General features: G+C 39.1%; 2 protein-coding genes across 8 annotated transcripts; one reads left to right on the plus strand and one right to left on the minus strand.

Annotated features, from left to right (window-relative positions):
- The first annotated feature begins 9,963 nt into the window (after nt 1-9,963).
- Nucleotides 9,964-11,106, plus strand: LOC105040339 (F-box protein At5g07610-like). Its single transcript, XM_010916822.2, has one exon. The coding sequence runs from the start codon at nt 9,964-9,966 to the stop codon at nt 11,104-11,106; it is 1,143 nt and encodes a 380-aa protein (XP_010915124.2).
- Nucleotides 11,107-11,404: 298 nt separating this feature from the next.
- Nucleotides 11,405-15,775, minus strand: LOC105040250 (superoxide dismutase [Fe] 2, chloroplastic). Of its 7 annotated transcripts, XM_029263118.2 has the most exons (10): nt 15,421-15,771; nt 14,265-14,345; nt 13,915-14,103; nt 13,464-13,635; nt 13,021-13,094; nt 12,903-12,929; nt 12,785-12,808; nt 12,567-12,629; nt 12,323-12,449; nt 11,405-11,815 (listed from the first exon to the last, which is right to left on the minus strand). In XM_029263118.2, the coding sequence occupies exons 1-9, from the start codon at nt 15,532-15,534 to the stop codon at nt 12,441-12,443; spliced, it is 753 nt and encodes a 250-aa protein (XP_029118951.1). In that variant the 5' UTR covers nt 15,535-15,771; the 3' UTR covers nt 11,405-11,815; nt 12,323-12,440. The 7 variants fall into 7 exon arrangements, with proteins under 7 accessions (XP_029118951.1, XP_010915005.1, XP_019704525.1 ...); XM_010916703.4 differs by lacking the exon at nt 12,323-12,449 and having other exon boundaries at nt 12,450-12,629; nt 14,265-14,342; nt 15,421-15,772; XM_019848966.3 differs by lacking the exon at nt 12,323-12,449 and having other exon boundaries at nt 12,474-12,629; nt 15,421-15,770.
- Nucleotides 15,776-16,637: the final 862 nt, after the last annotated feature.

The raw sequence follows: 16,637 nt of genomic DNA on the forward strand, positions 1-16,637 counted from the left end.
GCTAGAAACATAATTTGGAAGGAATATTTTTAGCTCCTACCCAGGGATTAAAGTTATTTTACCCTTTCCCATGGAATTGCACGTTCTCCTCTGATAAGAAATAACAGCAACACGTTCTGGACATGAATATTCAACTTAGAAAGCAATAAATATATATATATATATATATATATATATATATATATATATATATATATATATATATATATATATATATTTTTTTTTTTTTTTTTTTTTTTTTTGGTACAAAAAATTGTGGGGGGGGTAGGCGACCGGCATAGCAACACATTGTGGACATGAATATTTGATTCAGCAAGCAATAAGTATAATTTCTTCTCCACCACATCCGAGGAGAGACTCACAAGCATCGACCGCACATGAATCTTGGTTGTGTGTCCCCCCATCCCACTGAGTGAATATTCCATCCGAGGAGAGACTCACAAGCAATAAGTATAATTTCTTCTCCACCACATCCGAGGAGAGACTCACAAGCATCGACCGCACATGAATCTTGGTTGTGTGTCCCCCCATCCCACTGAGTGAATATTCCATCCGAGGAGAGACTCACAAGCATCGACCGCACATGAATCTTGGTTGTGTGTCCCCCCATCCCACTGAGTGAATATTCGATTCAAGAAGCAATAAGCGCAATCCCTTCACATTTGCATTTAATTGACCGCACACGAGCCTCGAACCTTGGTTGCACCGTTGGAACACGTGGCCCATTCCAACTGCCCTACCCTCCGAGGGGCAAAAATAAAGCTTCTTCAAGCCCCATTTGGTTGTAGGATAAATAATCAGGGATAGCAAATCCTATTCTTTATTATTCCTCCAAAATTTCTCTATTCAGGAATAAATTTAAGGTTGCAACATGATTGCAGGATAAGTCTAGCTGCTATTTGGTTACATAGGCGGGGTAATAGAATCTAAGGTTCTCTCTCTCTCTTTCTTTTTTTTTTTTTTTCCAGTATTGGACAAGTATAGGCTAGAAACATAATTTGGAAGGAATATTTTTAGCTCCCACCTAGGGATTAAAGTTATTTTACCCCTTTCCATGGAATTGTTTATTCCCCTCTGACAAGGAATAACAGCCATCATCCAGAATTACACTATTCCTGAAAAAGCTATCCCGTCTAGTAGGATAAGCCTGAACAGTGTTATTTATCCCCCACAATCAAACGGATGCTTAGTTTAAAAACACAGCGGTAACAGAGTTACCTTTTTATATGTTTAAAAAGAAGGCTGCGATATTAAACGTGTTGTCATTAAATTTATCAAGCAATCCTGTTGTAGTTTTAATAATATAGAAGGTATCAATAATTTCATATTGATTATGAGTCAAAGAAGATTCATATTTATAAGGAGAAAAAATTCTTTCTACATGAGGCATCTTTTAAAGAGTAAAATCATGAGTCCCATGGATCAGAACGGACAATACCTCACATGACGGACCGAACCCTTGTCCACAACAATAGCACGTCAGGTAGGAATCAAGGTCCACCCCAATTTTCTGGGACTAAGGTCCACCTGGTTTGACTGTGGGGCTCCTCGGACTGGATACATCGAAGTTCTCCTTGACTGGAGGGCTTTGTTGTGATTCTAATAATGCGGAGGGTACCAATAGTCCCACGTCGATTGTGAGTCAAGGGGGACTCGTGCTTATAAGGAGAAACAAAATTCTTTCCACATGAGACGCCTTTTAAAGGACAAAATCGTGAGGCCTATGGACCAGAGCGGACAATACTTCACGTGACGGGCCGAGCTCTTATCCATAACAATGACGCATCAGAAAGGGGTCGAGGTCTGCCTTGAATCCCTAGGGTCGAGATCTGCCTTGACTGACTGTGGGGCTCCTCAGACTGTACACATCGGAGTCTCCCTTGATTGGCGGACTCTGTTGTGGTTCTAATAATATGGAGGGTACCAATAGTCCCACATCGGTTGTGAGTCAAAGGAGACTTGCGCTTATAAAGAATAAAAAATCTTTCTCATGTGAAGCACCTTTTAAAGGGTAAAATCTTGAGGCTCATGGGCCAGAGCGAACAATACCTCACGTGACGGACTGAACTCTTGTCTTCAACAATCGCGTGCCGGATAGGGATCGAGGTCTACCTCGATTTTCTGAGGCTGAGGTCTACCTCGACTGACTGTGGGGCTCCTCGGACTGTACATATCAGAGTCCCCCTTGACTAGAGGGTTTTATTGTAGTTTTAATAATGTGGAAGGTACCAATAATCTCACATCGATTGTGAGTCAAGAGGAACTCACGCTTATAAGGAGGAAAAAATTTTTTCTACGTGAGATATCTTTTAAAGGACAAAATCGTGAGGTCCATGAATCAGAGCAGATAATACCTCACATGATGGATCGAGCCCTTGTCCGCAACAAATCCCATCATCAAAAGAAAGAAGGAGAAGTACTCAAGCAACTGGATATTAGGTTGGTCACAAAACTAATTGACTACAGCCTTCCTTTTTGGCCTCTAGACAGCAAACAGACACTACAAAAAATTTGATTTTTAACAACAAAATTTTAAAGATGAAATTCTTTTTCATCGTAAATAATTATGTTTTTGTGATGAAAAAAGATTTCATCATCAAAAATAAAGTATTTGCGATGAAAAAAAAAATATTGTAAAAAGTTATATCTTTTACGATGAAATTATAATTTTCATTGCTAAAAGTGAATCTTTAGCGATGATTTTTTTTTCGTCGCTAGATCTTTAAGCTTTTATGATGAGACAAAATTTTCATCATCAAAAATAAATTTTTTTAAGATGAAAAAAATTTCATCATAAAAAATTAGTTATTTTATGATCAAATTTTTTTTCATTGCAAAAACCATGATTTTTGCGATAAATTTTTTTATATTTGACGATGAAAATATTTTATCGCTAAATATTATTTTGTTGAAAAAAATTAAAATTTTTTAATAAAATTTTAATTTTTATTGCTAGAAGCATAATTTTTAATGATAAAATTTTTTCGTAGCTAGAGTTTTAATTTTTTACAACGAAATATTTTTTCATTGCCAAAAAAATTATTTACGATGAAATAATCCTTTCATTGTAAAAATTGACCTTTTGCGATGAAAATTATTTTCATTGCAAAATAGTTATTTTTATAATAAAATATTTATTTTTTGTGACAAAATTATTTCGTCGCTCAAAATTATTTTGTTGAAAAAAAATAAAAATTATTTTAGAGAAAAATTTTAGCCCGAAATGCAAGAGAGACCCTCTCGGTGTCCCACATCACCGACATGCCTCTCTCTCCCCGATCAAGCTCAGCACCAACCATCGTCCTCCCTCTCCGATCGAGCTCGGCATCAACCGTCATCCTCCCTCCTCGATCGAGCGCGCCACCGACCGATTGGCATCCTTCCTCTTCGTCATCATTCCGACCAAGTCACCCTCTCGCTCTCTCTTGCCGCCGCCATCGGTCCTCTTCCTCCCCCTCCTGGTCGAGCTCGGCACCGATCGTCGGTCGTACTCCCTCGGTCGAGTGCTCCATCGATCGGGTTGAAGCCTTTCTCGATCGGCATCCTCCCTCCACACCACCGTGCCGGCCATCGTCGTCCCTCCATGCCACTATATCGGCCATCGTCCTCCCTCTCCGATCAAGCACGCTACCGGCCGGGTTGATGCCCTCCCCGATCGAGGCCACCGCTGTGTCCTCCTTCCACCACCACTGTTGTTTCAAAAAAAAATATTTGCAATGAAATAAATTTTTTGTTACAAAAAATTAATCATTTGCGATGAAATAATTTTCGTTGCAAAAAATATAATTTTTTACGATAAAATTTTTATATTTTGCGATGAAATAATTTTGTCGCTAAAGATTTTTTAATTTGAAAAAAAAGGAAGTTGTTTTAATTAGGGCAAAATTTTACCCCAATTCAAAACACATTCATCTCCCTTGCCCATGCCGTTGACCCATCCCCTTGCTCCCTCCCCGGTCGCCAGCGGCATTCCTCCCCCCAGTTGCTGGTCCTCCCGCCCCAGTCACAGTTCTCCCTCCCGATCCCTCCCCGATCGCCTCTCTCTCTCTCTCTCGCTCTCCACGCTGTCGCCGCCAATCGAGCCCACCACCCTCTCCGTTCGAGCCCGCCACCCTCCCCGCCACCGTCGTCAGTCAAGCCCACCATCGTCGTCTCCCTCCCCGATCACCTCTCTCTCTCCCTCTCGCTCTCCACGCCGTCGCCACCGATCGAGCCCACCACCCTCCCCGTTCGAGCCCGCCACCGTCGTCGGTCGAGCCCGCTGTCACCGTCTCCCTCCCCAATCGCCTCTCTCTCTCGCTCTCCACGCTGTCACCGCCGGTCGAGCCCGCCACCCTCCACCTTCGAGCCCGCCATTGCCATCACCCTCCCTCCGCCACCGCTGGCATCCTCTATCCTCGGTCAAGCGTGCCACCATCGTCACCATCACTCCGCCACCACCGGCATCCTCCCTCCCCACCGTCGCGTGGTCCTAGTAGGGGTCTTGTTTTGGAAAAATATATGCATACGCACAATGAAAAGCCAAAAGTATAAATATTTCGGGATCATCCAGTTGGCACAGAGGCTAGTATCATCGCAAATGAGATCAGTTTGTATATGTGAAATCATTTTCCATGGGCCGTTGAAAGTTTCAAGCATGTAGCTCCTCGATACTGCGATGCTCTAGTCTCTCACACCAAGGTAAGAATTAACTTCGAATGTCTTGCATATCATTACACAATCTATATTATTTTTGGTTATATAAATAATTTTTTATTATATGAATAATTTTATATATTTGCTTTTTGTTATGATGAATGTGTATGATAATATTGACTTTGAGGATTGCAGCGACGAAGAAGTGACGGCATGTATTTTCAAAATGACTGCAAATAGATACAGAAATCGGTGATGTAGGCTTCATAAATACTGCAATGAGCTGCAGGTGAAGAGGATTGATCCTGTGATCCAATCTTACATAAATTGGGCTGGGTCTAGTGATGATTGGCGGTGGTTATGTGAGTATTTTGGGAGTGAGGCATTTTAGGTATGTCTAGTATTTCAAGTTATTTTAATATTGTTATATCCTTTATTGGTTATAATTGTATGTATTTGTAGTAGCGATTGGAGGCGAATAAGGTGAATAGGAGTAAGATTGATTATATTCACATACAAAGAAGTGCCTCTTTTGCACAGAAAATAAAAAGGATAGTACGTAACTACATTTGCAATTATACTTTATAACTTTTTATTAAATATTTATATTACTTTGATATCTTTTTTCTTCTTTTCTTTTGTTTGAATAGGTACTATCTGGAGTCGATGCCTATGCTAAATTCTATCAAAACGAGAGCGGCAAGTTTATGACCGAGGAGACGAGGCAGCGTCATGTAAGTATCATTACTCTACATTTTGAATACTTTTAAAGAGTTTAAAAAAATTTATGATTTTATTTGATTTATTATGAAGACAAAAATATTATAATTAAGAGAGCAGACGACGAGGAAGTTGGATTTGACAGCGATGCTGGATCACAGCAGATTTGTTCGATGACAGATGATGCGATCTTGGATGCCATCCTCGAGTGGCGGTTAGGATCTGGGCATAGCATGCGGTCAAAAAATCTCACAGTTCGTTGTCCGACCGATCTGATGATGCATCGGTGCCAGAGACAGTTAGGATATCCATGAGCATGATGCAAGATCAGATTAGTTACTGGATGAATCGTAGTCAGACGCTTGAGAGGATAGTGGCTACGATGGTGGGATGGCTCGGTATTGATGTCTCCAAGTAGCACCTCTACAGTCACATGACACACCTCTGCACCACCATCACGACACATATCGAACTAGGGATCGACGCTTGGAGGAGGAAATGAGGCCAACGAGTCAGATGATACCTAGTTTGTAGTTTTTTTAAATTTAAAATTGTGTATGGATTTGTATTTTTATATATGACAACGATGACTATGAAACTTATTGCTATTTGAAATTGCTATTTTGAATTTGAATATTTTTATTGTGTTAATATATTATTATATAAAATATGTTTGATCTGAAAATTTATATTTGAGCAGATATTTTTTTGATAAAAAAATAAAAAAATATTTTTTATCCAAAATTTAATTTAGCGATGAAATATTAATTTCATCATAAAAAATAATTAAAAAATTTTGGCAATCCCAAAAATAAAATTTTCATTATATATTGCGACGAAATTTTTTTATTTCATCGTTAAAATTGCGATGAAATAAATTTTTATCGTTAAAAATATTATTTGTTTTCTTTATTTTTTTAGTAATGAAACTTTTTTTTTGTCACAAAAATAGTGATGAAATTTTTTTCATCGTAAAAATTACGATGAAATTTTTTTTCATCGCAAAAATAGCAACAAATTTTTTCATCGTAAAAAATTATGATGAAAATTTTTTTTATCACAAAAATTATGATGAAATTATTTTCATCGCAAAAAATTGTGATGAAAAAAATTTCATCACAAAAAATTACGACGAAAATTTTTTTCATCGGAAAAATTATGAGAAAATTTTTTTTAGTCCCTATATTTAGTGACGAAATTTTTTTCGTCACTAAACTTTGCGACGAAATTCTATTTTTCATCGTTAAAATTAAAAATAATAATAATAATAATAAAAGATTTTTGACGATAAAAATATTTTGCATTGTAATTTTAGCGATGAAATTTTAAGCTTTTGCAACAATAATTTTTCATCGCTAATACTATGAACTCTTCGTCATCTAGGTTGACTATTTTTGGCAACGAAATAAAATTTTTTCGTCGCTAGGATTTTTACTACGAGGTTTTCTCTGTAAATTTTTAGCGATAAAAATTTTCATCGTTAATATTTTTAGCGATGAAAATATTATATTTAGTGATGAAAAAATTTTATTGTAAAAAATTAAATTTTTTGTAGTGAGAAAAATAGTTCACATGTATCATAAATTCAAATATGATACAAGAACTTCACTGCCATTGAAAAACTGCAAGTTAAAAACACTTCTATTAGAGAAAAGAAGGTCATTTTTTTAAAAATTAAGTCGAGTGTTTTATCCTTCTCTCATTTCTTCAGAAGGCCTATTCCTGATGAATATAATTTTATATTTATGAAATCATTAGTGCGATTGCTGAATCCACATTCATGGTCCTCACATGGTGCAGCTCATGAAATTGCTTCTGATCATACAAAACTAATAAGTTGTTTTTTTCAAATTTGTAGTCCGCATGCAGTTCTTCAAGCATTAACGGGAAACAATAGAAGGCATTACCACCAGTATCTGAAACACCAAAAGGACATTCTTTTGCTGGCTTCGTCAATTTTCTGAGCATCTTACCTGCTACCAACCAAAATATCATTTCATTAATGGCATTAATATCAGGGAACTAAGAATTTTGGTTATGACATGATGCTAAGAAACGAAACCATATCATCAAGCCTGCAAGTAGAAGATTGACAATTTTCCTGAATTTAAACAAATTTTAGCAGTCAAATATAGAAATCATCTGTCTTCTTTACTGACAGAGAACAATGCTGGAGAAACATGGAAATTAATTTGCTTGTTTGTTGACACAGAAATAATCCTGCAGCCCAGAAATGACATGGCAGGTATGTTTCTGTAGGTCATGAAACAATGTATAACATTGTTGTCTCTGGCATTAGTGTCATAAGTTTAAAACAGCTGAATCAAAGAAGGCAAAATGAGTCAGCTTAATAATGTCGAGAGGTCAGCTTCCCTATTGAGTGATGTACCTACACTATTATTTGATTCCATTGAATAGTTTATTGCTTCTAATGTCTGACAGAACTCAAATAGACATAATCTTTTTGACAATGACATGGACTCCTTGAAACATAGCATAGATGGTAAAGGATAATCTTTTTTTATGTTTGTCCAACTTTGCTCTATTATTTCATCAAAAAAAAAAAAAAACTTTGCTCTATTATATTTTTGCCCTTTTCTTGTTAAACCACTTGAACTCTGGCAGGTGATTAATACCATATAAGCAGCACATTGGGAGACTTTTAGTAAATCTTGTAGAGTCTCGTCTGGCAACACGAGCATCTGTTGAAAAATTAGTGTGCTCCAACCCACCGGGAGGAAAATCAACTAACCAAAAATTTGGTAAATAACAGGCTTACACTCAACCCAGACTGATCAGTTACCCAATCGAAATAGTCATATAGCCTATTTAAGGTTGAGAAACCTACGAACGAGAGGACCCATCCCCAGTTTTAACGAGCCCTATGAATCACAGATACATAGCAGTATGCATCTGGAGTGAAAGGAAACTGAAAGGCACCATATGTTCCAGCTTTAGAAAACGACCATAGAAATGGACAAGATAGTTCCATCTTGTTCTCCCTTTTCTCCTTCCTCTTCCCCTTCTCTGAGTTTTCTTTCTGCCACTGCCTGTCCTGCCTTTCCATACTGCAAGTATCAGTATCAGTAGTACAACAGCAATATTTTTGAATTATATCTCAAAGTAGAACGGTTGCCACAAAGACACTGGTACAGATATCCTCTAAATCCAATTGGTTCTGAAGCTGTCGAGTTAGCTCCTCATCACAGCTAACATCTTGGACTTCCCCTGTCACTTTGGGCTTCGAGTTAATGCCTTTTTTCTTCTCGCATTCATCTTGAATCAGCTTAACAAAGCAAGGAAGCTATAATTTCGCCTTCTTTTGGCCTGACATCAGCCCTTTCACTTATAGAGTCCTTCTTTTGGTGGATAACTGACCATCTTAGCTACCCTAGTATCATTAGAATGATGTCCTTTGTCTACCACCTGATTAATTTTGCTTCTGCATGTCTACCATTAGCATCTGAAATTTTATGAGACAGAAGAAACTTTCAAGCTGAAACAGGGACATCTACACAAGTCCAATTTAATAAGATGATCTTGGAACTATTTTTTTTCATCAAAACAAATCTTAGAATTAGTACCAAATCGGTGCAACCATGTATCCGTGTATTGTATGCTTTTAATTTACATTTTAAATGGACATAGGATTTGAAAGTTTCTTATAATGATTTTGCTTTATGAAGGGCTGGGGGTGTATATGTCCTTCACCAAAAACAAGGATCCACCCTCTCTCGCATGAATCTATAGCTGGATCGCATACTGATCATTTCGAAATCCATGCAGACAGATAAACAAACGTGTTCAAAATGCTTGAATATTTATGTGGTGCGTTGTCCAATGATTGATGTTGTAAAAGAAGAATAATCATTCTTTGATGCACAAAAGATACAACCCGAACGCTTGTCCAAGGATTTACCACTCCACAAAAGATTGTTGATATAAGTTGGATATCTACATTATTTTGCAAGAAATCAAATGTCATTCTCACCGGAAAGGAGAGGAAAACGGCAAGCTTGAGATGGTGATTTAGATTAGACTGACACGAATTTGGCGACCTATCAGCCGTTTTTACATAATAAATAAATAAGTTGCGGCTGAACACGCATTTACCGGTCAACTCCCGCTTCCGTATTACCTTCTCTTAATTTGACAAACGGAAACCGGTTATGTCTTTCCGTATTATGTGCTTTGAGAGCTGTGCGGTGGGTAATCCAATGGTGGATTCGTGCGAAGGAAGGGGAATCATTCTTTCGCACGAAAGATACGAAACAAACACACTACTATTTTCCGGAAGAGTTAAATATATGAATATTTATTCAAAAAACTTCGGAAAAAAAAAAAAAAAAAAAAAAAAAGCTCTCTAGGGTTGAGCTCTCCGATAGCGTGCCGCCGTACAATACTTGCAAAAGATTCTTTCTTTTGAAAATCCAGGCTTCTTATGGCAAGAAAGGATCTCAGCTCAGAAAAATCGGTTCAAAATCTCAGTATTTCCATATATGATATAGGAAATTCATCATGACTGTCTCTTCTTACCATGCATTAACACCCTACCAAAAATAAGCAAATAAATAAATAAATATGTATTTTATATGCGATGACGCAAAGATGGTCCTCAAGAAACCAATCAGGGAAACGCTTTGCCATCCCTTTCTCATGGAGAAGAAGATCCCCGACGACATCTTAATCCAGATATTTCTCAGACTTCCTCGAGACTCCCTCCTCCGATGCGGGCTCGCGTCCAAAGCATGGCTCCGCCTCACCTCCGACCCCTTCTTCCTCCGCTGCTACCGCTCGACACGCCCTCCCATGCTTGGCTTCTTCTGCAACCGGCACCCGCCGAACACCCCGCCCAGGTTCATCCCCACCAACAAATCGATCACCAAGTTCACGTTCAACATTGCTCTCCCTCTCGAAAATTCATGCCTCGTGGGTTCCAGTCGACATCTGCTCCTCTTCGGCACCTCCAACGGCAGATCCTTCCACGTCTTCAACCTCGCGACCCAGGAGTGGACGGCCATCCCCCAACTCACCGGCCGTGTCTCTCGGCGCTGGGCCATCGGGTTCGTCCACGAGAGTGCTTCCTCTACTACAACTCCCCGTGGCTTCAAGGTGATTCGGATCGGGCCAACGCTTGCAGTGCAAACCTTCTCTTCCACCGTTGGAAGGTGGAAGCGGTCCGTGCCCGAATACCATCCGCACGACTTTGGGACCACGTTCAAGTACTGGCCAGATCCATCCGGAGTTGCTGTCGATGATCGAGTGCTCCATTGGTTCTACAGTGAAACCCACCTGCTATGCTACGATGTCGACACGTCGTGCTTCTCCGTCGTCAAATTGCCGGTGGAGAGGATCAGCCACCACGCATGCCTAAGCCGGTCGGAGGGCCGTCTCCGCTATGTCCTCTTCGACCGCCGGTCCCCTCGCATCCAAACTTGGGCTCTTCGCGGCAAGTCGAGGAACCAAGCTTGGCATTTGGAACACGACATGAACCTGTGGCCCCTGGCGAAAGGGGACTTGGTACTCACCAATCTCGTGCTTCGTTGCTATTATGGTGGCAGCAGCTTTTACGGCAGCGCCAAGATGATGGGACTCGATGGTTCGGATTGCAATCTGGTGTTCTTGCATGCGATGAATGGGAAGGTATTCTCTTGCGATCTCCAGAGGGGTGAGTTGAAGCATGTCTGCGACCTCGACTTCGAGATGGTGGGTAGCATGTTCCCCTTCCTTCGATACGACGGTTGGGGGTAGCTACTTTCTCTACTTTCTTCCTTGTCCTCTTAGGCATTGTTAGAAGAGATTCTGGCATCTTACTTGTTGGTTTGATTAGCTATCAATGATTGGCTTTTATAGTTTCCGTTTTATGATTAACTGATGGAATTTGACGTCATGTTTAAAATTTTAGTCATTCATGGCCGTGTCTTTCTTTCCCTTATCATTAGTTCTGCAACATAAGGTGTTTCTTCTTCTTTGCATTTGCGAGACGTCGTTGATACAAATACTTACAGGTGCAAGATTATGGATGAAAGCACAATCCATAGGCACTGTATGATGCAAGCACTCCACTGGAGCCAACGCTGTAATATATGGTTCACATAAAATTAACCCCGATCGATGGCCCGATCAATATTCAAGAGCTTGGGCAACAAATTATCAAAAAAATTCTGCCACATAAGTTTCACAAGAAGCATTCTAAAAAGTTGGAATTCTCGAAAGATATTCAGCACATATACAAAATGCCCAAGTTCAGCAGGCAACGAGGGAAGAGCATCGGAGAGGAAACTAAACACTGAAACCTGAGGAAACATACAGGAATCAGTGCCTTTCTGGAGTCTAGGTAGCATGGGAGCTGGTGCACTTTCTCCATATTTTACAACCTTCAGTTTATATTCTACCAGAAGCTTAACGTCTCTTCATGAGAGTACTCGATAGATCAACAAATGGCCCGAACATTTTCTTCCTGAAAATTAATTGAAAAAAGCTATTAGCACCATTTGCAAACATTATAATTACAAATATGGTGGAACAGTTTGTAACAAGGCAATTTATGAGCCAACTTTTGCTTTGGCTACCGTTTCCAGAGTGTCCGAGAGAAAGGCACATGCTTGTGCTTGACAAAAGAAAACAACAACTTATTTCTGAACAGATACTTCTGATATAATTGAAAATCAAATCAGAGCATACTCTGTGGTGAGGGAACCAGTAATATGGAACTAAAATAAAGAGGATGCATCATGGACTAGAGCCAGGTTCGAGTTCGCCCTTAGGCTGAGGGTTTTCTGGTTTGTTTCTAATCCCCACTGTTGTTACACAGGCATGATTATTCTGAATAGTTTGTTTGCGAGTCAGAAGCGTACAGCAAGCCCATAGTTCTTGGTCCACTTTCTTAAAGGTAGTATTTCCATCATCAGAAAAAGTAATCTCTATTGTTTGACAGTTGATCCAGCACAGGATAAAATAGTCCTACCTGACCTAGTATGATACCAAAGTCTCACCTTGGATACCGGTGAGATACATAGCAACACATTTCATACAGAAGTAGACTGTTAGCGCCTTTTTTTTTCATTTTTCTGTAGAACAAGGTTTCACCTCACCTGTTGAAGGGAAACAACACATACATTTCACAAAGACGTAGATAGCTAAACATCTTATGCAACCGGTATCTTCGGCTCCCCGAGATTTACGAAAGCCTCAGCACGAAGCATGCGTACCGTAGCTGCATGCCAGGACACAAGATTGTCCATGAAGGTGTTTATGTATTTTTCTCTGTCATCCTGCTCAAATTTTTTTTTTAAGGTTAGATATATTCAAACAGATTTAATATTAAATTTTTCAATTCAATATTCATTTGGTAATTCATCTAGAATGACCTAATTCCAACATGTTCTTCTAATGCTTAGTAATGTAATGTTGATAGAAAAATAAATACCTTGTAGTCTAGGTAGTATGCATGCTGTCACAATAGAAGAAAAAACAAAAGCAAGTTTGTTAGTACTTGTTGCATGAATGGTTATGATAACTGAAACAAAAGATTCAGCTTTAGTCACCTCCCACATATCCAGACCAATGATTGGCTGCAAGAAAGAAACGAATGAATCGATTCAGGTCAGTTATGCAAGAAACATCAGAAGCATTGAAGAATTCAGCTGCTGAAGCTTAACATACAATATCACCCCATATGAGCGGACACATTGCATTTGATGTTCTAACAACAGAAAGCCTTTTTTCTTCCGTTCGCACTGAAACAAGCAATAAAACAGAATGACTTGCGAGTCAAACAATGTCATGATAACACAAAGATGTTAAAAATGTGTGGCATCACTTTAGCAGAAGCATATTGTGAATGAAACATAAGTCAGTTGAAACGTTAAAGAGGATAACAAGCATACAAAGTTCAGCAAAATGGCAGCAAACTCTTCCTCAAAGACTAGCTAATACTGAGATATATACTGATTTTCTTTATGAAAAATGATCATAAAAGGCTGTGGGCTATCAGTGGATTCTTGCTAGTTGTACAGTATGGTAACGTTAAAAGTGAGTCTGTTCAGTGATTTAAAATCAGAAATTTAAAAAAGCTAGTGATAGTGATCAAGGTCAATATTACTCACAGACAAGCCACACCCAGCCAGATCCAAATAGTGTCATGGCTGACTCTACAAACTTATCTCTAAAATTAGAGAATGAGTCAAAATCCTTTTCAATTTGCTGAAGCAGACCACCCTGAGGCAATTTTCCACCACCTGGTTGCATTGACTCCCAGAAGAAGTCATGGTTCCAGACCTGAATGATTGTCAAATCCAAGTTCACCACCAAACTACCCGCAAAATATTCCACATGCTAAGCAAAATAAAATACAATATCATGACAGAAAACTGTTTGCTACAAATTGCAAAAAGTTGGGAGAACAATCAACTTACATCTCTAGAACTCATCCAGAAAAAGGAAATCTGACCTCAACAAAAAAGTTAAAGGAGACCAAATGGAGACAATGAAATGATAAAAATGTAAAGAACATCATCATTTTTCAACAACTTTAGATGAACCGGAAGCTAGAATTACCTGAGCAGCATTATTGAATTCTGGTAATGGGTTGCCATTGTTGTATGTCACTTTAATCAGCTCCTCCATAGTGTGGCCATATAACGGGTTTTTTGCAAGCTGTTTATTCAAGCTATCCACATAGTCTCTATGATGTTTTCCCCAGTGTAATTCCAGAGTCCTCTGGCTCATGTACGGTTCCAAAGCATCCTAGAGAGAGAAACATGCAAGACAATGCAAGACAACCTAACATCAGGAGTATCAATAAAGGTATACTGAAAAAGTTATAAGCTTTTAGATGGCAAACAATAATTACAAACCAAAGTGAACAAAACTGCTTGGGACAACCAAAGTAAAATATTGCCACTTACTAGTTCATATGGAGGGGTTGTAAGGCCATAGTAGGCCAAAATTTTGGAAGCTCTTCCAGATTGGCATAACTGTCTTTTCTGCTGTAGAGACTCAACAAAAGGATTATGAATAATATGGCAGCATGGAAACTCATAGAAAAAATGAGCAGGTTGAGTGATATTCATGGCGCCTTGGAATGAACACAATAGCTATAGACTACAGAATTATTCTTTAGATAGATTCTTAAGAACTATAGCACATAGAGTCATGCTGTATATCATGCTTGCCACAGAACTGATGAAAGCTGCCATTAGGGGTGGGGAGAGAGATGTATCAGTAGCAAGTGGAAATCACATACCAAAGAAGAAGAAAACTTAACATGACATTCCACCCAAAGAACTTCAAATTTATCAGTTCTCAAATAAATTATCTTATGGGTGGAGCATAAATGCTAGGCAGTTATCTAGACTTGGAAGAAAACATGGACATTCGTGGGTGGATATTAGCACTGTTAAATATGAGAAAATTCTGAGTCAGGACCTGAATAGCAGATGGATGGTGCGAATTAGAAAATGAAACCAGCCGAGCTATTTAAGGTAGTAATATACGCAGTTACTCGTGCTCATGGTAGACAGGAAAACTCATTGGACCTTTGCGCAATAGCCCTAGCAACTCTCAGGACATTGAGATCCACTTGGTGCCGATATGGTGAACTCAGTACACCTTTGCAAGTTCTTTTGCAAGTCCACAGAGGTCAGATATAAGAATATAGAAATCAAATTATTTTCTCCTGCAATGATCTAGTGCTTCCGCTTTGTATTCCATCTGTTCGACTATTGTCCCAAGAGAGTTATACTCCTTTAAAACCGTCGTGAGTGGAGTTTTTCCTTCTTAATCATTAGTGTTGGAGGTGAGGGAGAACCGCAATGTTCCATTCTAAGAAGAGACATATAGCATCAAACCCTTGCGTTCACAACTTCATGAGTCCTAGAAACCTCGGCCAAAACACACAAACCCGTTCCCCGTGGCAATTAATCCTCAAATGATACCCTACCACGAGGCAAGGAAACCATGGTGCCAACTTCTAAAAGCATCAATTCCAAGTTCCCAACGAAAGGAGGAGAAGTGTTGGTTATATGGGAAACTGGTGGACGAGTTTAATGTTCTGATACGTACCGAACTGGGCTTACGGAGGCTGGTAACGGGCTTGAAACGGAGGAGGCCATGAAAGATTGGAGGCGAAGGTTGGGAGCCGCAGCAGTAGCTTGGAGACAACAGGGGAAACCCCATTGGTCGCCCTTCCCTCTCTCTGTGTGACCGGACTTGGGATCTGTCGATTGAGATGAGGCAACGAGCCGGCGCGCGGGCAAGGGGATGCCGGGATGGGAGCGGTTTCGAGGCGCGAGTGAGGTGAGACCAGGTTGGACCACCGGCTCGGGTCTTCTGGACCCAATAACACCCTCCCGCGGGGGCTGGGATTTTTCCCTGTTCTTCTCGTAGGCAGAATTGCAAGCGCTTCTTGGAAGTCCACAAATGCTATAATACACCACCAACCGTGGCACGGAAAAGTTTTTTTTTTTTTGTCTTTCTGCCTGAATCGGCACCCTCATGGCATAAAGGAAATGATATAACTTTGCGATGTCTTGCACCGCCTCTGTATCACACCAATGACATCATTCTACATGATATGAAATTCTATGAGAAGCATTTTTGTACCATAGTTGTGCCACTTAACACTATTCAAAGAAACTTCTTTTTTTTTTCTTTCTCTGTTTATGGATCTTTTTATTTGATTACATTGGGAGGGAAAAAAAAGCTTGCATTTTGAAACAAGAATAGTTTTAATTTTAGCTCTATCTTATACTTGAAGTTTGATAATGACCTTGTAATTTAAGAAGTTATGCAAATCATGCAACTAGTGATTTCAATTTTCTTTTTCATTTAAGAATCATTCTTAAATTGAGATTTATGAAATCTCAAATATATATAAGAGCTTCATGTAGCTCTAGCAAGTTACCCGCATTATGCAGCCGTATTTAATTAAATAACATGAATAATTATTAGAAAAGTAGGGATAAGTAAAATTTGTAATTATTGAATATTAGATAATGTACAAAATAGTGATAGATTTATTTAAAATGATCAAAGTCAAAGCCTCCTTTTGGAGGAGAGGAGAAGGGGGAGAAGAAACCACTTCTCATGTTCTATAATTTATGTATCAATATTAAAGATTAGCACCTATTTTTGCATTGAAAGGGGAAATAATCTCTGGTAAGAATTGCAAGAAATTAGAGATGGTGAACATAAAAAAGATATTTTGTTCTTCTTGCAAATCTCTCTGCTTTGTTTACAATCCCATTTTACTCAAATCATCCTATTTGTGATATCATCAT

Source organism: Elaeis guineensis, chromosome 3 (assembly GCF_000442705.2).
Source record: "Elaeis guineensis isolate ETL-2024a chromosome 3, EG11, whole genome shotgun sequence".
Classification (NCBI taxonomy): domain Eukaryota; kingdom Viridiplantae; phylum Streptophyta; class Magnoliopsida; order Arecales; family Arecaceae; genus Elaeis; species Elaeis guineensis.

Coding starts and splice junctions, on each gene's coding strand:
- LOC105040339 (XM_010916822.2), top strand. CDS start 9,964: ATGGTCCTCAAGAAACCAATCAGGGAAACGCTTTGCCATCCCTTTCTC.
- LOC105040250 (XM_019848966.3), bottom strand. CDS start 15,534: ATGGGGTTTCCCCTGTTGTCTCCAAGCTACTGCTGCGGCTCCCAACCT. Junction 14,104..14,264: donor CAACCCCTCCATATGAACTA/GTAAGTGGCAAT, acceptor TTCTCTCTCTAG/GATGCTTTGGAACCGTACAT. Junction 13,095..13,463: donor TGGCTGGGTGTGGCTTGTCT/GTGAGTAATATT, acceptor TGCTTGTTTCAG/TGCGAACGGAAGAAAAAAGG.